The sequence below is a fragment of the Medicago sativa genome, chromosome 8, assembly GCF_051527215.1.
Source record: "Medicago sativa cultivar Bolivia chromosome 8, Bolivia_mono, whole genome shotgun sequence".
In the NCBI taxonomy this organism is placed as follows: Eukaryota; Viridiplantae; Streptophyta; class Magnoliopsida; order Fabales; family Fabaceae; genus Medicago; species Medicago sativa.
The window spans coordinates 88,794,970-88,821,720 of record NC_140756.1 but is presented as its reverse complement, the minus strand read 5'-3'; the positions used below and the strand labels follow the sequence as shown (position 1 = coordinate 88,821,720).

At 32.6% G+C, this 26,751-nt stretch overlaps 3 protein-coding genes and 1 non-coding gene across 6 annotated transcripts; 2 read left to right on the top strand and 2 right to left on the bottom strand.

The window, feature by feature from the left end:
- Positions 1–3,584: 3,584 nt before the first annotated feature.
- TRNAE-CUC (transfer RNA glutamic acid (anticodon CUC)) lies at positions 3,585–3,657 on the bottom strand. The gene has a single exon. It is a non-coding gene; the product is annotated as a tRNA-Glu (tRNA).
- Positions 3,658–7,668: 4,011 nt separating this feature from the next.
- Positions 7,669–13,042, top strand: LOC146902968 (uncharacterized). Of its 3 annotated transcripts, none has more exons than XM_085731442.1 (6): positions 7,669–7,748; positions 8,153–8,222; positions 8,912–9,022; positions 11,299–11,416; positions 11,503–11,620; positions 12,605–13,042. In XM_085731442.1, the coding sequence occupies exons 2-6, from the start codon at positions 8,213–8,215 to the stop codon at positions 12,680–12,682; spliced, it is 435 nt and encodes a 144-aa protein (XP_085587568.1). In that variant the 5' UTR covers positions 7,669–7,748; positions 8,153–8,212; the 3' UTR covers positions 12,683–13,042. The 3 variants fall into 3 exon arrangements, with proteins under 3 accessions (XP_085587568.1, XP_085587566.1, XP_085587567.1); XM_085731440.1 differs by having other exon boundaries at positions 11,290–11,416; XM_085731441.1 differs by lacking the exon at positions 7,669–7,748 and adding an exon at positions 7,847–7,971 and having other exon boundaries at positions 11,290–11,416.
- Positions 13,043–17,394: 4,352 nt separating this feature from the next.
- On the top strand, positions 17,395–18,525 carry LOC146902967 (uncharacterized). The gene is made up of 5 exons (XM_085737184.1): positions 17,395–17,599; positions 17,694–17,741; positions 17,835–17,938; positions 18,056–18,394; positions 18,496–18,525. The coding sequence occupies exons 1-5, from the start codon at positions 17,428–17,430 to the stop codon at positions 18,523–18,525; spliced, it is 693 nt and encodes a 230-aa protein (XP_085593310.1). The 5' UTR covers positions 17,395–17,427.
- A 2,435-nt stretch (positions 18,526–20,960) lies between these two features.
- LOC146902966 (F-box/LRR-repeat protein At3g26922-like) lies at positions 20,961–23,290 on the bottom strand. Its single transcript, XM_085731439.1, has 3 exons — positions 22,312–23,290; positions 22,040–22,206; positions 20,961–21,080 (listed from the first exon to the last, which is right to left on the bottom strand). The coding sequence occupies exons 1-2, from the start codon at positions 23,257–23,259 to the stop codon at positions 22,042–22,044; spliced, it is 1,113 nt and encodes a 370-aa protein (XP_085587565.1). The 5' UTR covers positions 23,260–23,290; the 3' UTR covers positions 20,961–21,080; positions 22,040–22,041.
- Between the last annotated feature and the right edge of the window lie 3,461 nt (positions 23,291–26,751).

Below are 26,751 nucleotides of genomic sequence, written 5' to 3'. Positions count from 1 at the left end.
AAACTTATCACTACAACTAGAGCACAAATTTCATCAATTAAATTGCAATTCAAAACCCTAACTTCTTTTCAAACCCTAACTTCTCTAATCATCAAAATAAAACAACAACAAACATGTTAAACCCTATTTCTCAAAATCCCAAAACTCTTAACCTACGACTTCCTAAACCCAATTTCAGAATCATATGACTTAGAATTAGAGAAAGTTAGTCCCACCCTTACCTTAGATTGATTGATTGCAAGGATTCTACATACTTCTCTTCTCTGGTTCTTCTCTTCTCTAGGTTTCTCCTCTTTCTCCCAAAAACAGTTTGCACATAATCCTTATTTTCTAACTCTGACTCTCCTCTTTATATAAACCTTAACCTAATTATTTTCTCTTAATTCCAATTCTGCCCGAAAGCCTCATTATTCTAAATAATTATATTTCTCCACTAAATATATACTTCCACTAAATATATTCTTCCACTAAATATATTTCTCCACTAAATATATACTTCCACTAAATATATTTCTCCACTAAATAATAAAATAGGGGCTACTAATAAATATCAACACATAATAATAAAAATATCACTTATCAAACATATTAATTAAATTATAACGGAAAAGACTCTAAACTCAAATAAATAAATAAGTAATAAAAATAGGGCGTTACAATAATCATTTTGATTCATAAAAATGCAACGAGTGGTTACAATAATACTTCAATGTATCGAAGTTTCAAAAATGTCTTTAATAGTGCGTTATATTAGTTAAAAAAGTCTCTAACGTTAAAATGCTCATTAATATTTTCGTATTAATCTCTCGATATACTTACTTATTATCATATTAATCCCTATAAATATTTGCTTATTATAATATTAGTCCTTGTATGAAAAAGAATTAATGTCAACATTGAGAGACTATTTTAATGTCATGAACTATTTTGACTAACGAAGTACACAAAAGAGACTATTGTTCTTGGTTGGCAACCTGTCCTGCAACAATCGTCAAGCCAGAATAGAGACCTTCAAAGGAACCTGCTTATGCCAAACAAGATCTCCCATAACATCAGGAGGATGAAGGGCCTGATTAGTCAGAATCTGATACGCGTCGCTCACAGTGTAACCCTCAGAAATGTCGGGATCCCACTGCCACCTGTCAGAAATATCATACTACAAAACAATACTGTCAAGTAAATGCCTACACTTCACTACCATGTCCTCCTCCCACGCCCACAAACGTCTCCTCCACCTCCACACATGACCTCCATCCTCCCAACCGAACGCAGACATCTCCTCTACCGTACTCAACTTATTAGTCGATAAATCAACTAAACGAGGAAAACACGTACGTAAAGGGACATCACCAACCCACCTATCAAACCAAAAGAAAGTGTTTAAACCATCCCCTACCCTTCTCGACACCCTCTCTGCAAACCAACCCCCCTCGGCCTCACCTACCCCATCCCTAATCTTCGCTATCTTCCTCCACAGGAAACACTCCGGCCCCCAACCTCCAACCTCCATGCCTCCTCACCATACATCGCCACCAATACCCTATACCATATCCCTCCTATATCCACCAACATCCGCCAGCACCATTTACCTAGTAAAGCAATATTAAACTCCCTCAACTGCCATCACTTGTACATTCTAATCACTTGTTGAACAACATACAAGTGATATGACCTATGTATACTTATTTACTTACTATTTTGGATGAAAATGTGATGTCCAAACTCACTTGTATGATTGTTCTTTTTCCATTGTGATGATCCACATTCCACCCGTGTCCTAACAAAACAGTGTCTATTACATAATACAGATTATATTTTTGTATTTTGTGAATTGATATTTATTTATTCATTTTTACCTTCATAAAGTTTTTATCATATTTTATAAATTAGATAATTTTTTTAAATCACTTTCTATCTAATCAAATAAATCATATTAACACTACCCAAAAAAATCGTATTAAAAAAATGTAGTTTTATTTTCTTTCACTAATGAAATAAAGTGTAAGAGTTTCGTTAAGATCCCATAAAAAAAAAAGAGTTTCATTAAAAAATAAAGCATAAGACTTTTGTTTTTTTAAGGATAAAGCATAAGAGTTGTAAATGTAAATTGATAATTTAGTTAATAATCTTGGTCAATAATCTTTTACAAAATTAATTTCTATAGGATGGGGTGGTCTATTGATGGGAAGGATGGCCTTGGAGTTTTGTTTGGGAGGAGGATTTAGTGTGTGAATGCAATATATTTACTTGATAATATTTTCTTGCAGTCTTTTGTGAGTGACGAGTGGTTTTGGAGGATTGATATTAAAGACATTTATACGATCCAAACAAAACATACATTCAAAATCTACATTTATGAGGATTACCGGAAGAAGAATTGTCAAGAATCGTGTGAAAGAGAATGGTAAATTTTTGTCATTTTATATAATCAGGGAAAACAATAATTAAAATCACTTCGAGTAAAAATTTAATTAATCAAAATCGCTAAAAAAAATCTAAGGAAGACAATGGCCCACATAGAAACACGTGGTTGGAAAAACTTTGGAAGGAATGGTGACTGAATTATTATTTGAAACACTTTTGCTAATGCAAATCCAAGTCATTAGACTTTCAATCACTATCAATGCTGCTGCTTGGAAACTGGCCTTCAAGGGTTGTGAGACTTTCAATTGATCAATAAAATTATCATGCTGCTAGAGGTTAAATAAACATACGTCAAAATTGAGAACAAAAAACTGCACAAATGACTCGTATATTAGTAATAAATTTAATTTATATACGTTGTCATTATTTTATAATTATTTTTTGTACTATTTAATCAATCGTAATGGTCATATTAATAAAAATATTTGATTTTAATCGTAACTACTCTCAAAACTACTTATACAATTAAACTCATTAGTAATTGGCTGAACATGCTTACAATATATATATATATATATATATATATATATATATATATATATATATATATATGTATATGTATGTATGTATGTATATATATGTATGTACGGTAGTGACTTTTGAGTTTTGAAGCAATTAAAATGCCAATTATAATAATGCTCACATGATACATGTGATTGTGAACTAAAATATTATCATATATCAGTTTGTCAAGTGAAAGCAAAGGAGTGAATGAAGGAAGGTGGTCGCTATTCAAGTGAAAACTTCCACAGCAGTCAACAACATGTACTAGTAGTAGTATATTATCAATTGGTGATTTGATTTCACACCATGCATAGATAATTGGATATGAGGGAGAGGAGGAGAAAATTCTTTATGACAGATTTTTGTTCAACTATGGTTAATTGCAAGTCAGAGCATAAATAAATTTTACGTTTTACTACAGTATGTTGGTAATTTTTAACATGCCCAGGTTATGTTGAAATAATATTTAAAGCATGGGTCAGTTACATGCATGTGATTGTGACTGAAAATAATACCTTCAAAGAGGAAAAGAAAAATATATAAAATCAGTTTCCTTGCACTGACTCTGAAGCATATTCTGGTAAAAAAAACGAAATCTAAGAGGGAAATCTTTACCAGAATAAAAAGAGGGAAATCTTTCAATTTAAAACTAAAATTTCCGTTGCCGGGACTTGAACCCGGGTCTTTCGGGTGAGAGCCGAATATCCTGACCAACTAGACTACAACGGATGTTGTGATTAGAAATGAAGCAATTACTTATTTATATATTTAAAATTCCAAATGCTTTTCTACTAGAAAACTAACTTTTTTTTTTTGACAGTCAAAAAACTTCATTCATTCAAAGGCAAAAAATAATACAACCGATTAAGAGTTGAGACATTCCCCACACCCATAAATTGAGATTAGACCTAACAATCAAGATAGTAGGATACATCCTAACGATACATCTATAAAGTTCAGAAAACAAAAAGGCAACAATACTCCAAAAACAATACCCTAACAACCAGACTAATTCCTTCCACCTATGATCCAAGATCACCAAACTTTTGAGATCCACAATCTTTGATGTCATCCAACTCCGGAAAAAAGATTGTGTTGTTGTTCGCGCATATTGACTATCTGTAATAACCAATACAACCATACGTTGAAAAGTCATATGTGAGGCTGAGAGGATGTTGAGTTTGCTGATTGTCGCCATGAATTCCTTACTCATAACAAAGTACTGATAAGATGAATTCTTCACTAGCATTTCAACAAACACATGGCATGCAAACTTGAAATAAACCAACAATAACAAAAAGTAAGCAAAACAGTTAATAAAATAATAGAGAATTAAATACATGAAGCCAAACCACACTCTCAAACGAGAAGATAGCAGAGAAACCCCAATAAAACTTTTCTACGTGGCTTTTGAGGGGGCCGTCTCGGGATTAGATCACTGGTTAATTTGTGACTTGGGGACGGTTTAGGAAGTGGCCGGACAACTAGTGATGAAATTGATACCCATCCTGTCATGGAACTTATAGTGGGGGGCGGAAGGAACAGAGACCTCCCTGCAGATGGAAAGTCACGCTTGGCAAGGCCAGAAGACCGTGGAGGGACTTTATGGGACTTGTTCCAGCAGAAGTGATGAAATGCAATGACAGAAGGGTAAAGGGTCGTGGTGGTTTTCTGTGAAAAGTTAAAGAGGAGCTTTGCCATGAAAAAGGAAGAAAAGGGACGGAAAACTTCTCACAGAGGAGAGACAAAATATAACTTCCCACAAGGAGAGACTTAAACAATAAACATCTCACAAGGAGAGAATAAGGGAGGTTTTAGGTAGCAGACACGTTTGTTGAAATTGTGTTTGTATAAAAAAAAAAATGAGATTTTGGGATCTACTAGAAAACTAACTAATATTCATCTAAAAGGGGCTTCCCTACAAGAAAGAAAACAAAAAACTTTAATTTATAGTTTCAAGTAGTTGGTTTAACCCTCAGAAAAAAAATAGTTGGTTTACATCAATTTTTTTTGAAAGATAGTTGGTTGGTTTACGGTATTTTATAAACTTCGAGGAAAATTAGTCTCTCTATTATAAAAGAGCCGGAGACTTAGGTTTAGACCCTCGTTGTTTAAAAAAAAAGAGCCGGAGACTAATTTTCTTTCATATAAAAATACAATAGACTAATTTTGATAACATTTTTTGTAAGGGATTATACATCGAGAAAATTATGACAGATAAAATTGGATCATTAATCTATTTAAAAACGTCAACAAACTTTATTCATTTTTCTATGTTTGTCACCAAAAACTTTGAAAATTTAAATGGTAAAACTTTTTTAAACAGAAAATTTTAAAACAATTTCCATTATAATTTTAAAAAGGCAAATTATACCAATCGAGTTCTACACTAATAAGCTTGGAAATTGTTTACCGTTAAAGATTGGTTTTGGTGAATTACAAAACAATCTTTCTATTCTTTTTACTTCCTTTCTGATCGCTGGGAATCTATTTACTCTTCCTTCCAAGGCCAGTATTACACCATGAGCAGATTACACATTATTAGTGTATATGATTACTTGTATTGTAAGCTACCAGCCTAGATGTTACATGCTATATAGTACACCTTAGATTAGTGTAGAGATGCATTAGGTGTTCTTTGTTCACGCCATAAAATAAATACTTGCAATTTTATGGCAATGCAAAGGGAAAGTGCCATAATTAGAGAGCCAGAGGACTTCTAAACTGTAATTTATGATAAACCATCTCTTCCATTTCTCTCCTCTCCAGTTTCCATATTATTGTCTATTTGTGCCTGCCTATTTATTTGCTCATGTATGCATTGTATAGTTCACCCATCAAATACACATAATTAAATGCCCCCAATCATTTCTTTTATAGTACATTGCTTGCTTACAATGCATCTCGTTTTGAATAGAACTCAAATTTATTTAGAAAGATGAAAGAATTTACAGGATAGTGGATTAGTGGAAGGAATGCTCCATGTTGTAGGTTTTCAGAGGAGAGATGGAAGTGACAAACCGATGAGAGTATACCTGCAATGCAAACGATGTTAATTAAGTAGGTATAAACTCGAGATGAATGTGAGGATTAGAATAGAATACTGTGACAATGACACGTCACAATGCAATACTACTTATATAGTATGGTGGATGCGGTCCTGAGCTTGACCCAATCTAAAAGTTCAATCCAAAACACACCTATAATATGATAATCACATAATTTACCATCAATAAATACCCTTGCCGAAGTTGTGTTGTTTTCCTCAAAAAAAGACTTCTGACTGTAGTTTTCTTTTTTTTGAGCAATAGAATTGTGTTTGTGTAGTTGTGTTTTATGTAAAGCAGAATAAAATTTTGTTCGGTTAATTTAGATTTATGCAAATTGGTCCTTTGCCCAAATGGCAAACTCAGCAGCAGCAGCGGTCATTGCCGGCAACAATTGGCCCCCTTTTTTTTTATTAGTCTGAAACAATATTTAAATATTCAATTTTATTTGTTGACAAAATCATTTGCACAAAAATGCAAGGCTAAAGTCAATAAAACTGACTTCACAACCATCCGCGTAGCAATCAAAAGAGACTATGATGAAGAAGAAAAAACTGAGTCAAATAAAAAGGTTACAAGTCCATTACAATTTATATTCAGTTATTTTTCATCTTTTGTTAATTAAAAATACTTAATTAATGCACGCACCAACCAAATGACACAAGTTGTGGCCACAATCGTGTACAAGTCTCAACTCAAAGAACCAAAATAACAGCAACACCCACATTCTATACAACTACAACACATACTTCTGCACCCCACCTTTGAACTTATAACAAACCAATATAATTAAAAAAAATAAAAACAAGAGGTGAAGAGTTCGAAACTAACATATGTTAGAATTAATTAATTAAATTAATCATACAAGACTCATAATTCATCCTTACAAAAACTAATATAATAATTAAATGAAGATATAGTTTGATTTTGTCTCTTGTTGCTGTGTTCGTTTGATTGCTATTGAAAGATCGATTTCGGTCGATTACAAATTAAATCAATGATTTGGACGACAACGTTGCAAATTCGAAAAATGAGTATTTTGGTTGCTTAAATTTTATCATATTATTTGTAGACATTTTATATGCTATTAACTTGGGAAGATGTGAGTTTGTTAGCAAATCTATCATTTACGTTTTTAACCATGTTGAACATGTGATTGTATCTGATACATTCTATCAATTTAAATGAATAAATATCAGTTTGTTTTTGTCAACAAAAAATAGATTTAGAAGAAGGCGTTAAACTCTGACAATACGCCGATAAATTAATGTTTGAATTCCAGCTTAGAGTAATATTCATATAGTATAACTATATTTAGTGTATGACAAATGTACAAAATAAGATTACTTTTTTTTACAACAAAAAAACTATAATATAATTACAAACCAAGTAATCATTAACTAATTAGCATTTACATATTAAAAGAAGTACACCTTTAGCAATTGATAGAGCTCAAGAATTTTGACAAAGACTAACAGAAGTGAGAAAGCAGACAAAGGTAATTTTCATCTTTTGAAAGCAGCCAAAGAGTAAAAATAAGAAATTATATTTTTTACCGATTGTTTTGTTTTTAAAACGTAAAGAGAAGGGAGAAAGGCAAAAAAAAAAAAAAAAAATAGTCAGCAGAGTTCTTTCTTTGTTTCTACGGAGTGAGTCAGTATTAAGCTTTCAAATTGTTTGACGTTAAAGCTCCGTTTTGCTTATAACATAATAACAAACAGATGAATTAGAAAACAATCTTCTTCATTTCAGTTTCTTTCTCTTTCTTTCAAGGTCACTTTCTCTTTCATTTTCTACATTTTTCTCAATTTTCTCGTTTCTTCGTTACTTTTTCTGGCATCTTCTTAATTACGTTATTCAATTTCATACTGTTTTATTCTCAATTTGGAGATGATCATTGCTGTAGAACAATACATGATTACTATCTTAATTGCTTAATTAAGATTTTTGGGAATTTTTGAAGATTATAACAGTTTTGTTGATTCAAGTCAACAAGGTTGTTTACTATTACAATTCTGATGATTTGATTGATTTCTGAAGGATAAGCCAAATGCATATATCTGATCTCACAAGTCAATATAGTTTCTAATTCCTTTCCTGTATTTATCTGCTGCTTCTATGTCTTACAATTCATATTCATCTTTTTATGTTAATTTTGATTCACTTTTGAAAAACAGGAATTCCGAGTGTTATTTGAACAATTCAAGGCTTAAGTGAGCAAAGTATCTACAAAATCCATGGATAAAGGTACTGAAATGTTTTCGTTGTTATTACCTGATTAATTTGCATAGATGTTAACACAATTGCATGTGCTTATTAGATTCTAATTATCAGTCTTTTCTTTTCAACATGCGCAACACCTTGCCGTGATTTCGATGCATAGGTAAAAATATGTTTTGTTAGCACTGGTGTGATAAGCAGGGGAAATTTAAAATGTTGAATAAGTTTATCATTGTTTGTATGATTGAGCTACTAGGTTTTAACTTTTAAGGTTCTAAAAATTAAGTTTAAATAAAATTACCTGAGCTGTTGTTAGCATTTAAAAAGTTATAAACAAACAATCGAAACCATGTGAGAGTTTCATAATATAATATGTTTCTTATGGCCAGACTGATGATTATTCCTCCATGTAATAAATTACAAATGGAAGGAGGAGGTGTGTTCATTCATCAGGCAATACTATACATTAACTGATGTGAATTCAGAAATTGTGGATTTCAAATGTTAGTGATTACGAGATCTTTTTAAGTTATAATGTATGTCAACACTATAATTTATTCAAGTAATACGTATCACCAGAGTGGTCTTGGCTCCAAGCTTTCAAGTCTATGGTCTAGTTTATCATTATTTGGATTGGTTGACTGAGCAAAAGTGTGGAGTTAGCGAGGTCCATCTCCATTAAGCATTTTCAAATGGAATTTCCTTTGTTGTTGCAGATGGTAGGGTGGAAGAGAATGTTGATTTAAGAAAGGGCGTGGAATCGGCAAGATCCGTTTCTTTTAAGAATTTTGATCTTTTAAGGCCCTTTGCTCGGAGTAATTCAAGAGGTAACAATAGGAGTCATATGCCATATGATTTTTCTACTTAAGTATCCATTACCTATTTTATTTTATTTTTAAATGACACATGTTAGTCGTCAGTTCTTATTTTGTTAGTGGAGGAAGGTGAACCTTTGAACGCTTTATCACTCTAGTTTCTATGTTCCTCACCCAAATCACCAAGTCGCCTTATCAATCCTAATCAAATCCTAGTATTAAATTTTGCCGTTTCAAAAAAAAAAAAAATCAAATCCTAGTATTTATTATACAGATTAGAATCATAGATTAGGATTTGAATTAGCAAATCATATCAATTTGCAATTATATCATTGGTTTTCGCCTCTGCCGAGCATAACTTCCACTTAGGCACCTACTGCTGCCACTGCAGCTACTGGATGATTTTTCTGTGACCTTTTTTGATGAATTTTCTCTCTCCTCTACAAGGATCTGCTATGGTTTGGTTCTGCTGTGACCTCTTATTATCTCTTTTCATCCGGTCAACGTTTTTGTCCTACTTCTGTCCTACTGTGCACATTCATTGTGCTTCATTCCTTGCTTCTCTTTCACGTCAGTGGGTTTCTCTTTGCATCCGGGAAAATTTGATTCAACCAGCTGCACTTTCTCCAGTGAGACCCATTTTCGAAAACCACCAGTCACCTTTGAAATCATCCAGTGAGCCCAATTGTCTTTGCTATAGTGACCTCCAGTTGTGCTACCATTTACGGCTGAAGCTACGACCTTGTTGTTTGTATTTTCTCTACATTATACCAACACATTGTAACAAACTTAAAACTTAGTAAGCTTTATTTTGAGGGGGAGTGTTAGAATCAAACAACCAAATCCTAATATTCACTATTAGGATTAGAATTATAGATTAGGATTTGGATTAGGAAATCATATAACTTAGTATTTATTGTATATATTCTACTATAAATAGAGGTGAGTGTAGTCTGATTTGGACACAAAGATCACGACTCCAACAATTATTTTTATGATTTAGTATTATCAAAACTATTTTATCAAATTTGGCTAAACTGGAAAGCAAGAAATAGTATGTTAGTCGCTTCCACACATGTACTTGTGAGAGGGGATATATGTTGAATAATTTATCTTACTATAGCTAATCTAATTGTTCAAAAATGTAACGAAGTTTGACTCTATAACTTGAGTGTGTTACAAAAACAACCAAGCCTTACTAAGTGGGGTCGGCTACATGGATCAAATTACGCCATAATGTTCTATCATAAACCATATTTGGATCCAACTCATTAACCTCTAAATCTTTCCTAATAGTTTCTCTTATAGTCTATTCCTTGAGTGTGTTACGTGCTCAATTTTCCTTTGTAATTGTTGCATCATAAAGATCAAGCTCCTCTTTGTATAATTGATGAAAGAAATTGATACGTGACCGATAGGACCGTCTTGAAAACAGGCAAGGAACTTGACCCTAACCGCGACCTGCCAGTAGAACCAAAGTTATCAAACAAAAGTGAGACCCTAACCGCGACCTGCCGGTAGAACCAAGACTATAAGTTCTTAACCCAAGAACAAAGGAAAAGCTCTCACAACAGAGAAAACTTAAATATATTAATCTTCAAATTGTGATTTGAGATTCTTATTTATAGCCTAGGATTGAAATACTAGTAATAAATTCCCACTACCATGCATTTATCAAATACAATGATAAGTGCATGTTTATTACCTAGAAAATAGGCACTAACATGATTAAAATTCCCACTAGCAACTATAATGACTTAGAGCACTACTTTGAAGCATTTAGAGAGGCTAGGAGAATACAAAAGATCATCTAAAAATCCACCCAAAAATAAAAACGAAAATTACATATTAAAATGATGAAAATTGGACTTTTAATGGTTCTTGTCATGTGAATTTTTTATAGGTTTCCTTCCACATGCTTAGTGAACTCTTGATCTCATCAGAAATTTTTGATGTTCTGCACGTCATTTACAGCGGCGCTTAATGCCGACTTCCATTATATCGATATAGATGAATCCATTCCCCCTTTGTCTTTTGACTTTGATCTTAGGGTATTGTCTTACAAAAATTTAAAGAACTTACTCTATTATGTACTATGAGTAATATGCTAATGATTTATGGCTTAGCAGCTCCTAGTTTAGAGATAATGTGCAGAATAGACTCATTAAATACTGGAATACAAATCCAATTTTATTTTTCTTACAAAATGTTTCTTGCTTAAATTTCAATGAATTCTGTGTTCACACCCTTCAAATAACTACTTGCACTTTATGTGGCAGGACAAGCAGGAGATCCAATGGCTCACGGAAAGGGAAAGTATGCCTTAATTAGAGATCCAGAGGACTTCCAGTCAGGACTTTATGATAAGCCCCTCCCATGCTTTGGATGCGGAATTGGATGGTTCTCGTAAGTAATTTAATTGAATTACCTTCTCCATTTGCTCGCTGCTATGATTGTTAAATTGCAGATTTCTTATATTTGTTAAATTGCAGATTTCTTTTTGGATTTATTTGCCCTCCTATGTGGTTCTATGCAACAATTCTCTATTTTGGGAATCATTATCGGAAGGACCCCAGGGAACGGGCGGGGCTGGGAGCCTCTGCAATTGCTGTAATCTCTATTCCCTTTCTCTCTGCTCCCTTCTTGTCTATTTGTGTGTATCTGTCTGTTTCCTCATGCATGCATTCACAAATGTTAACGTTGTGCACTAAAATAAGTTAAACTGCTAAATAGAGTTGGTTTGAACATAGCCAGGTAAATACTATTAGCTCAGTGTAGTGTAGTTAAGTTCAAATAAACAAGGAAGCTTTGGTAACTCCAGTTGACAAACCATGTTTTCATGGATCAAATACACATTTTATGAAAATAAATCATTTAAGTAAACAAGCCATATCATTTAAGCTGGCATAATGACCTTGAGTTGCTATAAGTTGTGAGGAAACAACTTGCCAACCAAGTTCCTTTTCTGCCATTGCAGATATCTCATGTTACTATATTTTTGGCGAAACTACGTTAGGAGTCATTTAACTTAATTTAAAGTTTTAAATATGTCATTTACCTTTCTTTTTCGTATCAAGTTAGTCTTTTATCTTTGAGAACGTTTACACTATTGAGCCAGTTTTTATTCTTAGTCCACTTTTGATACAAATTTGTGTATAGGATCATTGAACACATTACAAAGAACGTTTAACCACTCATCACCACCAATTAGACCCCTTGATGACCACAATGAGGTCACAATCAGATAAAAACTAAAAGATATCATGTTAATTTAGATGGATTAGATATTGCAACAGTCATTATGGTGTAATTTAGATGCTATCTTGATGAGTTGAAGATATAATTTGTCTTTTTGAATGGTCAAAATAAGAATTTTGGTAAGCATATAGTTTGATCCAACATTGTTGACGTTTTTAAACTAAAATGACTAACTTGACATGAAAAACAAAATAAAGATAAAAGACATGTTTGAAACTTTAAATTAAATTAAAGGACTCTTGATGTAGTTTTATCTATATTTATTTGTAAATTTCATGTTATTGTATTTCACTTTGCTCTAGCGATGTCTAAATTGTTATGGTGATAAACTTGCAGGCATTAGTGTGCTCGGTAGGGATGCTAATATTTGCAGCAATCCTTCTGTTAAAAAAATCTTCCTCCCTCTATTTTTAATTCAAATGTGAAGGTGGAAATTGAGAAGCAAATACATTTGAAAGCGATTCTGACGGCATATATAAGAAACAATTGAACATAAGTATATAACAGCTTCAATATAGGTCAAAAACAAAGTTGCGTTTTGTTTGTGAAGGTGATCCAGCGCTGAAAATGTCTGCTACACTGAAAGTTGGGAGAAAATGATACGTGGCTTTCCTTCTTATTTGATAAATTTTTCTGAATTGATGTATACCTACTATAAATTTGATGGTGTGTACATTATTATTTTTTTAATATAGCAACTGGAATGTTGAAGTGCATGGCGTCGGCAATAATAATAATAATAAAAAAAAAAAAAGCAAACAAGATTCTTCTGTATGATTTGTTGTGCAGACTTCAAAATTGTCAAGACTCGTAATAGTTAATAGTACTGTGTTTGGAGCTGGTTAGGATTATATGATATTATGGAGGAAAAGTCACCATGACTTTCGATCTATCACTCTCATTTTCCTTCGTCTTAATAGAAAATACTTGTGATTTTGTGTTTTAATGAGTTTGGCGACTTTAATGTATTTTAAATGAGAGAGAATGATTAAAATAAATTATTTTGATGAGAGATAATTATCAGTTAGAAGCGAGATAGAGATAAAGTCGTCAAACTCAAAATCACTCAAGTGAACTCCGTCTTAATTATCATTTCTCTTTCATCTACGACTTTTATAAAACGCTTTTAAATACACTAAAATCATAATATATTTTTCCATCCAAAGTCATCTAATCCCAAATCTGTTTGGAGCCATGTTTAGCTAAACATCGTCCTTTTTAGATATGAAGTGACCCTAATTTTACTCATAGATTATTTATTAACATGAGATGTGCCATATTGTTTGAGAGGAGTTGTAAATATAGCATAGGACAAAAAAGCTAGAATAGTCATCATCGTGTTTATCTATAGCGTTCTTTAAAATAAATTTTGTCTTTTCATTCTATTCATTATTTTTTGAGCAATGATATTTTGACATTCATTAGTTGTCAACCACCGTGTATGTATGTATATATATATATATATATATATATATATATATATATATATATATATATATATATATACTCCCTCCGATCCTTAATGTAACCCCCTTTTGCTTTTTTCACATTTCTTAAGAAAAGTTGTTAATGCAATTAATGTGTCTATTTTTTGTGTTAATATTACCAAATTATCCTTTGTTTGTATTTGTGTTAAATTTGACTTTTCATATTTCAAGATAAGTTAACATTATTAATTAGGGGTATGTTTAGGAAAAAATAAATAAATGCATATAGTAATTTGAAAAGGGGTTTAGATTTAGGGACAATTTTTTAGTCAAATGGGTGGTTATATATAGGGTAAACTCTTCTCTTGACTTTTCTCTTCTCTTCTCTTCTTTCTTGTTCTCCTCTTTTCCAAAAAAGCGGTTTTAGGGTAAACTCTTTCTAACCTAAGCTTCTCTATTTATAATACTAAAATATTCTTCCCAAATCTATTTAGGCCCAACAACTTACTCTTCTTTCTATTCTAACCCCCAAATCCACTCGCACTAATAATCCTCATATTCTAATAAATAATATTTCTCTACTAAATATATAATAATACACCAAATAACAAATATATATCTATAACAATTAACAAATATATTATGCTAGTAAATACCAACATATAACATAACAAAATATCACTCAACAAAATATATTAACTAAATTATAAAAAGACATCTAATCTCAACAAATCATACATCCCTCATATACATCATATAAATATATAAATATATTCTAAAACTAATTAAAATAATTAAATAAAAAGGAGGGCGTTACAGGAAGTGCCTGCTCCTGCACGCCAATTATACCTGTTCTTAAGGACATCCTTTGCTCGAATAATAGAGGACCATGAGGGAGAACTGCTGCTGTTTGTATTTGCGTGAAAGATGTGGGATCCAACTGCATACTTGTTTGAGAGGAGATTCACCCATAATTTATTAGTGGATTGGACAATGTCCCAAACAAGCTTCCCTAGAAGACAAATGTTAGCATCTCTCGCTGCTCGAATTCCCAAACCACCAAGATATTTCGGACGAGTAACCTTGCTCCAATTCACTAAATGGATCCCTTTGTTATTTGTGCCTTTCCAGATGAAATTGCGGGATGTTTGGTCAATTCTATCACAAATATTTTGAGGGAGCCAATTAATCTGCATATAGTATGTAGGAATGGAGGATAAAACCGAGGTTGCAAGCGTCAATCTACCTGCTCTATTTAGGAGTCTATTCTTCCAAGATGCAAGCCTAGTTTGCATTTTTTCAATGATAAAATTGAAGTCGCTTTTTTTAGGACGACCTTGAAGCATTGGGAAACCTAAATACTTGGCAAGAGAAGTAGTGCTTTGAATACCAGAAATAGAGGTGAGTTTGTTGATTTTTCTATTAGGAGTGCCGGAAGAGTAGTAAGCTCTTGACTTGGAAATATTAATTTTCAACCCTGAAGCTCGACTGAATCTATCAAATAAGCTAGTGATGAAGCGAAATTGGGAACTTTTAGCCTTAGTAAAAAGGAGAACATCATCAGCAAAGAGGAGGTGAGATATCTGTGGTCCGCCATTAGTGATATGGATTGGTTCCCAACTCCCTTGGATGACAGTTTCGTTAATAGCAACCGAAAGCTTTTCCATGCACATGATAAAAAGATAAGGGGAAAGTGGATCACCTTGCCTGAGGCCATGAGTAGGCTTGAAAGGGGGCATCTTGTTTCCGTTCCATAAGATAGAGTAGGTCGGTGAGGAGACACAATGCATGATGAGCTTGATGGTGATGTCCGGAAACCCAAAATCATGGAGACAAGACTTGAGGAAGTCCCAATTAACATTGTCAAAAGCTTTTTCTAAGTCAAGCTTGAATGCTACATAGCCCTTTTTTCTTTTGGATCTTCTCATGAAATGAACAATTTCCTGCAAAACAATTGAGTTATCAGATGTTCTTTTACATTGTTAGTCTACTCTAATTAATCTTAAATTAAAATTTCTGATTACTAGAATAGAAAGAGAATAAATACAAATGAATGGGAAAAAAATTTGACCAATTGACGAATGTTTGTAAAATGAGATTTTTTTTTATTGATGATCCAACAAATTAATCTTAAATTAAAATTTCTGATTACTAGAATAGAAAGAGAATAATACAAATGAATGGGAAATTTTTTTGACCAATTGACGAATGTTTGTAAAATGAGATCTTTTTTTATTGATGATCCAACACATTGACCACAAAAAGATTACAGAGTTAAATTGTTTAAGATGTATAATGAGGTCAAGAGACTATAGGATTTAACTTTAGTTCAAATACTCTTACCTCCAATTCTTTCGTATGATCGAAGTTTTTTTTTTTTTTTGTTATTTCGTTTGAATATTGAGTTTTTTTATTATATATTTTGAAAAGATGTATCATATAAAAAAATGTGTTTAATTTTTTGTCCATACTTTTTCATATTATGATGATAAAATTTTAAATATAAGAAAATGAATAGAAATTTAAAGTTTGGTCTTATCCCTCCAATTCATAAAGGAGAAAGAATTTGATAATCAGAAATTTAGTTTAACGGTCAGAGTCGTCGCAACCCTTAATATGAACCCTAAAATCAAACGACTAGTCGTGGACCTCATAGTATGACTGGCTATGGCCAGTAACCTTCTGTCCATCATTTCTGGGGTAAATGACTAAAATATTTGGTGGCATGAATTTCAATATTTCCTTTTTCTTTATATTTAAGTTTCCTCTTCTACCAACGCACAAAATCAATCAGCAATTGATTCTCTTCTAAAGAACAATTAATTACAACTTCAATACGAAAGAAGTGGGTGCCATTTTTTGCCTCCGAAAATGGTCAAAATAAGACTTTTGGTAAAATAGAAAGATATAAAGTTTGGTACAACATTGTTGACATTTTAAAACTAAAATGACTAACCTGACATGAAAAAAACGACTAACTTACACGAAATAAAAGAAAAAGGACATGTGTGAGACTTTAAACTAAATTAAAGGACCCTTGATGTAGTTTTGTGTATTTTTTTTTTTTATACATTTCATGTTATTGTATATCACTTTGCTTTAAAGATGTCTAAATTGTCATCGTGATAAATTTGCAAGCATTAGTGTGCTCCGTAGGGATTTGAGAAGTAAATACATTTGAAAGCGACTCTAACGGCATATCACAAACAATTGAACGTGAATATATAACATCTTCAATATAGGTGAAAAAAAGAAATTAAATATGGGATATTGTAAAGCTAATGTGTGCGTAGACGTGTTGGTTAATATGGAAAATAATCATGAGTATGTTCAAGTTAAATTCTTGTACTTGACTGATTTGTGGTGAGTTGCCACCCGACTAATTTATGTCTAGTTTTTTGGGCTCGGCTCTCTATCTTTCCAAAAAAAAATTGCAAATTGTGAGAAAATGATACTACATAGCTTTCCTTCTTACTATTTGATGATTATTTTTTTTAAATGATGTATTGAATAAATTTTATGGTGTCCTCCAAAAAAAAAAAATTATGGGGTGCAGTACTTGTTTTTAAAGATTCTGTATGATTTGCTGCGCAGAATTTATTAGCCGCAATTTTCGTTAATTTTTTTTGAACTGAAACCATTGATAAGAAACGAGAAATAGTAACGACTCCCAAATACACACAAAAGTAGCAACAGCACCCTAACATTTCTGTAATTTCACTCACTCGCTCCATGACTCAGCGTTCATCTTCTTCATCCTCTTCCCCAATCAACAAATTCGATGTCTTCGATTTCAAGGTAGAAGCGAAAACCGAGAAACTTACTGAGATAATGCTTAGAAAATTCAGAACCCCTATCAAATCTCCTTCTCCTCCCATTTCAAAATACGAATTTCTTCAAGCATGTAAGTCACTCTTGTTGCTCCATTCCTCTTTCTTTTTCCTCAATTTCAATTCATTTTTTCGTCATTTTTCATTCATTCAATTTCGATTCTACAGCTGTGTTTCGTTCAAAACCTCAATCGAAGGTTGTTTCCATTGATCTAGGTATCGATCGTTCATGCAAAAATCTTTCGTACATTTTCAATTGCATGATTTAGGTTTTATTTACTTTATCTCAATTTATGTGTGATTTTGAAGATGATGATGATGATGTTGTTGAAGCTCAATGCACACCGGTGAAAGTTTTGAACAAACCGGTAGAGGTTGATGAGGACATGGACGATACTTGTTTCAACGTCCCGGTAGAATGCTTGTATCTCCATTTTTGTGAACATTTCCTTTGGCATTTGTTATCCTTGTTTCCCTTTGTATTCTTTTAATCTATACATCTATTATAACATTTTATAACATTATTACAGGAAGAATTAAACAAACATAATAATGGGGCTCAAGCTTCTCAACCGGTCCAAAAGACACAAAGTCATATGCCTCGAAAGGTTGACATTTATTCCCAAGTAAAAGGACCTGAAAAGAGGGGACGTGTGCATTGTATAGGAAATATTCCTAAACCTAAAAAAACAAAAGCTTCTTTGTCTGAATATCAAGAGTTGAGGGATGAACTTAAGAAAATGCGGGTAAGCCTCGAGAAAATGCGAGAGAGTCAAGGGAAGACAAATATGTTTATGGCAAATATGATGTCCGTGATACAAAATCGATTATCTCAAGAAGATCTGAATGTTCTTTTACAAGCTGCAAAGGTATATTATATTTACGCTTTGAGTTCATATTTTGAAATTTGAATATTAGGATAACATGTATTAAGTTGAGATTGTAACATATTCTCTTTTATTTTCAATAGGCTACAAATGCTTCTAGTGCCCCAAACTAGACAAATTCTTCAAGTTCATGCAGCGATGAAGACGAAAGAGAGGGAGATTAAAAACTGCTTTTATCTTGGATATGTTTGTGTTCATCTATTGGGTGTCTTTTGTGTCCTAGTATCTATTTTGGTGTTTGTTATTATATATAATTGACATTACTTTTTTTATTTTAATATGTTTCTAAGACTTGCTATTTTGATAATATAAATTAAATTTTCTTTGATGTTGCTTTAAATTTAATGTGGTGCATATAAAAAGTATTGCCAAATATATATATTATTTTGGTCAAGAAGTATTCCCAAAATTTTATTATTAAAAAATATTATTTTAGGCAAAAATTTATTTGTAAAAAATAAAGTGGACTATAGCAACGGATAATCTTGTCATATACCAACGGATATATGTGATGGGTAAAGCTATTAATTAGATGTAATGTAACCAACCATTGCTATAGCTTCAAAGTTTTCTCCAACGGCCTAAATTTACCGTTGCTATAAGCTATTGGGACGGCATTTTACCGTTGGTGTGGCGAATTTTAGTTGACGACAGGCGTCTGTTGGTTGGTATAGGTTTTATGACCTTTACCAACAGTTTTTAGAGCTTTATCGAAGATTTTTTGTCGTTGCTATATGGTAAATTTCTTGTAGTGTTTGAACGAACCGTTGGAAGTAGATGACGAGGAGGATGATACCGGCATTAAACACTTAAGCTAAACATTGTCGTTTTAGATGGTTTGTGCATGAATTGGCAAATAAGAAATTTTAGATTTATCTATTAACACAATCATGTTTCATATTGTTTGAAAGGAGTTGCAAAGATAGCTCTAGAGAGGTCGTTTTTAACTTATATTAATAAACATTTCACATATTATTAAATAGGCCAAATACCATCTAGGTTCTTTAAATTATATGTTTATAAAAAGTTAGACCTTTAACTTTTTCGGTTACAAATCGATCTTTAAGATTTTTTTATTATAAAATAAGATTAATTCGTAACAAAACAAATGTAATACTAACTTGTTATAAACATTTAAGTTAAGTACCGTCCTTAAAAAAAAATCTAAGTTAAGTACCGCATATGGTATTAATTATATTTTCTATTTGATTAAAAAGTAAGTTATATATAAACACTTGTAAGATAGTGCTTGTTTGTTTTTTTTGTAAGAAAAATACAGATTAGTGGAGACACACCTTCATGCAGGCTATAATCTATCAATTGCAGAAGTTTAGACTTAAACTCTAATAATATTTTTACTAAAATAATGACATTCATTCATTTAAATTGGTAAAATACATAGATCGAGAACAAATTAAAATTTACTAAAATAAAAAGGAATGAATTTGTGAACAAACACAAATCTTCCAGGTTAATATCATACCAGGATAAAATGTATATAGATGTGACAACGGCTACATATATGATGAATTTAAAGTGTCTGGAATACACATGCCTCCATACTATAACGATGAAGACGCCAATGTCACTGTTTAATCTGCCCTGGATCAAAGTCACTCCGTCAATCTAAAATGAACGAACATTGCAGTAAGACGAAAAAACAAAAGAACGTTGCGTCAAGATGACGAACAAAACAACGTGTCGCATAATTGAAATATGCTTTCGGTGCAGCTGTAAAAATATCAATACTGTACGGTAAGCTAAATGATCAACCACTTGTACTTTTCATTTCTTATAAGGTAAATGTTTGTAATACAGATAGATAGATTTCCTTCGGTAAAGAAAACGAATGCACAACCCGCTGGTAAAAGAAGTTTTCCAAAAACGCCAGAAAAGAAACTACATGCACTTCCACATGAAATGGTGTTCTTTCCTTGTAACTCACTCTGCTTATATTACACCATGAAATATTATTCTAATTGCTTCTTTTACATGCATAAGTCACATTACGTAATTTGATGCTGATTATAAACCATGAAACTCCTTTTATTCTATGTTGGTTGATTGCATCTACTTGAATTGACAAGTAGAATATATAAATATAAAGCACGTAATTAGACTAAAGTGGTTAATGAACTTTATCAAATGATGAATTGTTTATGAGAACCTGAGTTTAATTTTTGGGTGGAACAATTATTTATCAGACTTTTCTTACATTACATCCGAACTTCGGATTACTAAGGTCTCTTTACCCTATAAACCGGAGGGTTAAAACCAAAAAATATATATGAATACTTCGTCCAATCACTGTTATAAGAAAAAAATATCATTTTATGTTTATTGAATAGTTGATGTGTAGAATAAATTGGTCATAGCCAAAAGCACCACACATCACCCTCTTGCCTCTAGTCATATTGCTGCAAGGATTTAAGGAAATAAATGGATTGCTGCAAGGATTTAAGGAAATAAATGGATTGTAGATAAGCAGAATTGTATTGATAAGCAATAATCAAAGTATAAGATATGCTAGGATTATGCATACAGCATACATTGACATAAAAATATCCCACTACAGCCACAATACCAATCAAATATATCTCTTTGATTGGCCTTCCATCGTAATAATTAAGTGCAGCAACTTTGTTCCTATTGAGCTCCCAAATTCTTCCTGCATGTAGGTAAACAAAATTCTAATTTGTTGATCAAACATGTCAATATTTATATCCTAAATCAGTATTTATATCCGAAATTAGCAAGAGGACAGTGCCATTCATACACAAACATAAACATCAAAATTTTAGAATCAATTGATTAGTAGGAGGACAGTGTCATCAATTGATGTTCACCTTCCAATGGTTAAGATCATTGTTTCGAGTAAGAGCACGATCTTCCTACGGTCACACAAAAATGGGATTTAATATGATTTTAAGCTCAATTCAAGAAATAATATCTATGTCACAATCCACTTGTCTATGATTCTTACAACAATTTTCCACATAACTTTGTCTTGTTCAACCCTAAGGTAAAAAAAACACAATGCAAAGTAAAACGATACATCGTAGATAGTGTTATTATGAACCAAAATGATAAAAGGTGAAAAGTTAGAACAAAGAAACATTATCAGACCAAACAAAGGCATGAAATAAAAAGACAGGTATAAAATAGAACAAAGGTATCAAACAATCTACTTAAAATATGATACTCAAATATCTAAGTCTGCATGTGCGTAAAATTAAATTTTAAAAACACAAACTCTCCCAAAACACAAACTTCTATCACACGCCTCTATGAACTAAATGACTAAATTACTGGTCCAACATGTGATTAAAGATGTACAATCAGGTTTTTTTCACAAGTAGCAACTCAAGTTCATATCAGTTGTGAATATTCTATGAGAGCTAGAAGTTAATTCAAACTAGTTGTACAAGTGATTCAAGATGCACACTTCAACTGCATACATTGTACACAAACATTTGTTGCACTAAATAAGGGTTTTGTAATGTATCCCCCGAAACTAAGTTATTATAACCAGAGACATCGTGGGAAGTAGAAACAAAAAAAGATGCAAAAGTAAAATTACTAAATCAATCAATCTATCTTTAAAATGTTGTTGAATGTACATCTCACCTTTATAAACGTATGATGTCAACCTTTGCCGAGGGTGAGTTTTGAATCAAAAATCCCACCATGTCGTCATCTATAGATGAAGTTTGGTCCGTTTTTATTTTCAGTGACTTTAAGGTACACAAGGAATGGAACCCAACCTTCAATAAATCAGGAACTAAAGAAAGAACCTAAGCAATCAAGAAGTATTACGATCAGTTTAATAAGTCCTATTTTTGATAAAAAAATTATAAATACAATATAAAAAGAAGCATTAATGGTACAATATAAAATACCTTGATAGTATTTGAACAGAAAGTCAATGATTCGATATTAGCAAGCTCAACCAGCCAATTGAGTAGAATTGATGAAGTCTCCCGCGACTCCGAGTTCAAATAACATCTTAAATCAATACTTACATGTCTGATAGAAGAGAGAACACTCTTGCTCCCAAAAAGTTTTGGAGTATAGCGACCCGTAAAAGCAAAGGTATGAAGACTTGGAGCATATAGCTCAATTCCAAAATAGATTCCAACATAGGTCTCAGGAACAGAAGCCCACATTAGTATACTTAAATTGACAAGTTTGGCACTTGATATGCAAAGTTTTTGTGCGTCGAGAACTATACAACAGTCAATGACCAAACTGTTCAACATTTTAAATGTGGAAAAGGGCTCGACACAACCATCATCACCTCGACAAAAGCCAAAGTACTTTAGAGACAAGCTGGTTAATGCTGGCAAATTCAGAGAATTTTGAAATATCGGTTTATGACTTAAAATTGCATTGTATATGAAACCTGAAAGATTAAGAGAGGTTAAAGTGTGACATGAAAAGATGCAAGACGGAAAGTTTTCAATATGACAAGTGTAATCAAGTATTAAGTGTTGGACATTGTGTGAAACGGCGTATTTTATGATCCTTGGGAGTAGAGTAGGGTTCATGTACTGACGACGATACAAATCAAGAGTGTGGATGGCGGTTGAGCCATCACGAAGAGACAGGATCTGAGACACAAATTCATCAAACTTTTTTCCGGTCCTAAAGTATGAAGAACTTAGTCTAAGAGTGGGAAGACTCCTCCAGAGAATGATCCATCTTTTGGACAAAATGCAGGTTTGAACGGCCTTTTTTGCGTTCAGAAAAGAGAGTATGTGAAGGAGAAGAGAATCAGTCAAATCACTTATAATGTCTTCATTTTTGTTGTCTTTACGTTGCCTCTTAAGCTGCCTCTGTCTCGCCATTATCTCATAAACAAACAATTCTACCCAAATGTGTAACTAGCTGATCAAGAAATCAAACCTAATTAAAAAAAATAAAAAAACACAATTATAAAACATGTTTTTGATCCTATAAAATACTCCAACTCTTTGAAAACAAATTGTGTTAAATATGAATATTTAAGCATTAGAAACATCCTCTAAAAAAAAAACATCAAAATTCACATCAAAATTTTGAATGGTAGACCAAAAGTGTCAGGGTGAAAACTTTTGGGAAGTATGAAGAAGGAAAACTTTTAAAACTATAACCAAAAGTTAAAATATTTAACCCTACAAAAAAAAAAAAAACTAATAATTTGCATGGCTAAATCATTTGAATGGTAGACCATTCGCTGCCGTCAGAAGGAGGAGAATGCTGCAAAATTTTAAGGCGTTTGTTTAAGATATAAAAAAAAAAAAAAATATTCTCCTAAACTTTGTGCATTCAATTCATTAAAACATTAAAGATTCAATTTAATACACGCATTCCAATACATTATTTCTACATTAGGCTTCTAAACTTGTGTTTTAAGGGCACAAGTTAACATTTCCCAATAAATATAGGGTTTTTCTAACATGTGCAAGATTGCACAGGATAAGGGGTATTTAATGCACCCACTTTTATAGGTTTCTACACATCTTATTAATGACCCCATTTCCTTGAAAATTGATTTTTTTTCCTTCTCTCCTATGTTATTATTTTTCACGTTTTATTCTTCTTCCTGCTCTCCTGAGTGAGTTAATTCCTTAATCATTTTTTTTTATTTCACGTTTTTTTTTTCCTTCATTGTTCTTGTTCTTTATTTCAATTGTTCTTCAATTGTTGTTTCACGTTTTGTTCTTCAAATGTTATTTCACCTTTTGTTCTTCATTTATTCTCAATTGTTCTTACAAGTTAATACAATTATTTGGGGCGGTAGGGGTTTTTTGGTGCTGGCAGCTGAGATCTTTTCTGGTATAGCAGCAGCATTTAATGGTTTTAGTTTGCCTCTCAAGGACTGGTGTGGTTGGTTGTTCTGTGTTATGGACGCCACTTGCTTTGTGTAGAGTCCGTTTACTACCGTTTTCTGTTTCCACTTGGTGTAGGCGGCTTGTGCCATCCTTGCCTTATATTGGCTTTTGTTTGTCGTACTGATTCAGACATTATGCACTTCTTGTGCTAGCCAATTAATGATAATTGTGCAGGCTGAGTATGTTTTAGCAGTGTTGGGATGATTTTTTTTTTTTTGTTATTTTGAACGCCGTCATTTTGAGTTTTGGTTCTATTGTCAATTTGAACACCGTTATTTTAAATTTGGTTGTATTGCTATCAATTTGAACACCGTAGTTTTGAACACCGTCGTTTTAAACGCCGTCATTTTGAGTTTTGGTTCTACTGTCAATTTGAACGCTGTCATTTCAAACACCGTAGTTTTGAACACCGTCTTTTTAAACGCAGTCATTGAAACACCGTAGTTTTGAACACCGTAGCATAAGCCGACTCTTCACCAATTTTTACATTGGAATATTGATGTTTTTGCATGGAGCATGTGTTATAGGAGTGAGTTTGATGTGAAAAAAAATTGTGTTTCAAAGAAGAAGACTAGTAAGTGTGTAAGTAGAGGAGAAGGAAAAAATAAGACGTGAAAAAAAAAAGGAACAAAAATAAAAAGTGGAAAATGTTAACAGATGAGAGAGGAGAGAAGGAAAAAATAACACGTTAAAAACAGAAAGAATAAAACGTGAAAATATAAGAGGAGAGAAGGAAATCAATTTTCAAGGAAGTGGGGTCATTAATAAGATGGGTAGAAACCTATATAAGTGAATGCATTAAATACCCCTTATCCTGTGCAATCTTGCACAGGTTAGAAAAACCCATAAATATAAATGAAAAATGCTAAACATCCCGAAATCTATTATCCCGAAAACAACCCGATGACACTTGATTGGCTACTTATCACCACTACTTGGGTGATTTCCACAAATTCAGGGATTTAGTCAACAATAATTAAAGCAAAGCTGCTTACAAATACACGCTCGGGATGTTTCCCGAAAAATAATTCGGGATATATAGCAATACTATGTGATTCTCGGCAGTCAAAGAGAACCACACATTCACACAGTCAGGAAACTCTTAGCCGTACGATGCATCCTATGGTTCAAATACACTTTGTTATTGTTTATTCCTTTTAATACATTCACATACCATTTTGTACTTCGCTCTCTCTTAAACGAACCGGATTCTGTCAAACAAAAAGTCCACTGTTCCTCCTCTCATCTCTCTTGTGGGTTGTTTCTTGTCTGTTTGTTTGTAAAAAATGCTAGAACATATATTGAATTGAACAATGATGCATATTTATGAAAACAAATCTAAAAATAAATTGATAAAAAGATAATTTGATACAATTTCAGATCCAATACTTTCCCCTACAGAAAATGGGATTGACATGATTCAAGAGGAAAATGGTCTTGAATTGAAAGCCGTAAATCACAATTTATCCCATTAAGCATGATTTACTTTCAATTGAAACACAAGAAAATAAAATCCAGAGTGATTCCAAATTTGAGACCTGCTAATCTCTAAGTTTTCACGAAGTCGAAATTCACAACTGTGTCAAAGATCTGTGAAGCAACGACGTTTTTGTTCTGGCTGAGCATGACATTTGATTAAAACTATAAAATGGAGGTGAAATAATATCAGCCATTTGACTGCGTGAACGCGTGATTCTCTTGACTGCTGAGAATCACATCCCCCACATTTATCCCTTCACCCCCTCAAACCATGCAAAATACCAATTTTAAACCTTTTTGGAATCGAATGCATCCACTAGGGATGGGAATAGGTCAGGCCGATCTACAGGGGCCTATGGCCTAGCCTATGACAGGTCAGGCCAGGCCAGGCCAGGCTTTTTTCCTAAATGGAGAAGGCCTAGGCTTTTTTTAAGCCTATTTAGCTTAAAAGGCCAGGCCACAGGCCTCTCAAAAAGCCTCTTAAGCCTATTAGGCCGGCCTATTTCAGTAATATGAGTAATATTATTTATTATTATATTATATTTTGTACTTTTAATTAAAATATAAATTTGTAAACTTTTTCAATAATTTAAGTTTTATTAGTATACATTAATTTTTTGCATATATAAATGTATTATTATAAACTAGAATAGAAATATGATACAATATATAATCGAATTCCCTAAAACCTCGTGTTGATTATCAAAAGAGGGTTTAATCTTACTGAACTATTAGTTCACTAGAACATTTAAACTTAGATCACATTGCTTATTTAAAGATGTTCATAATATATAGGCTTTTAAACAGGCTAGCAGGCCGTATCAGGCTTTTAGAAGGTCAGGCTAAGGCCTAAAAAGTAGGCCTATGACAGGCCGCAGGCCAGGCTTAGACTTTAAAAAGATATGGCAGGCCAGGCTTAGGCCTTGCAAAGCCTAGCTCGGCCTAGCCTATTCTCATCCCTAGCATCCACCCCCTCCTCACAGTTAA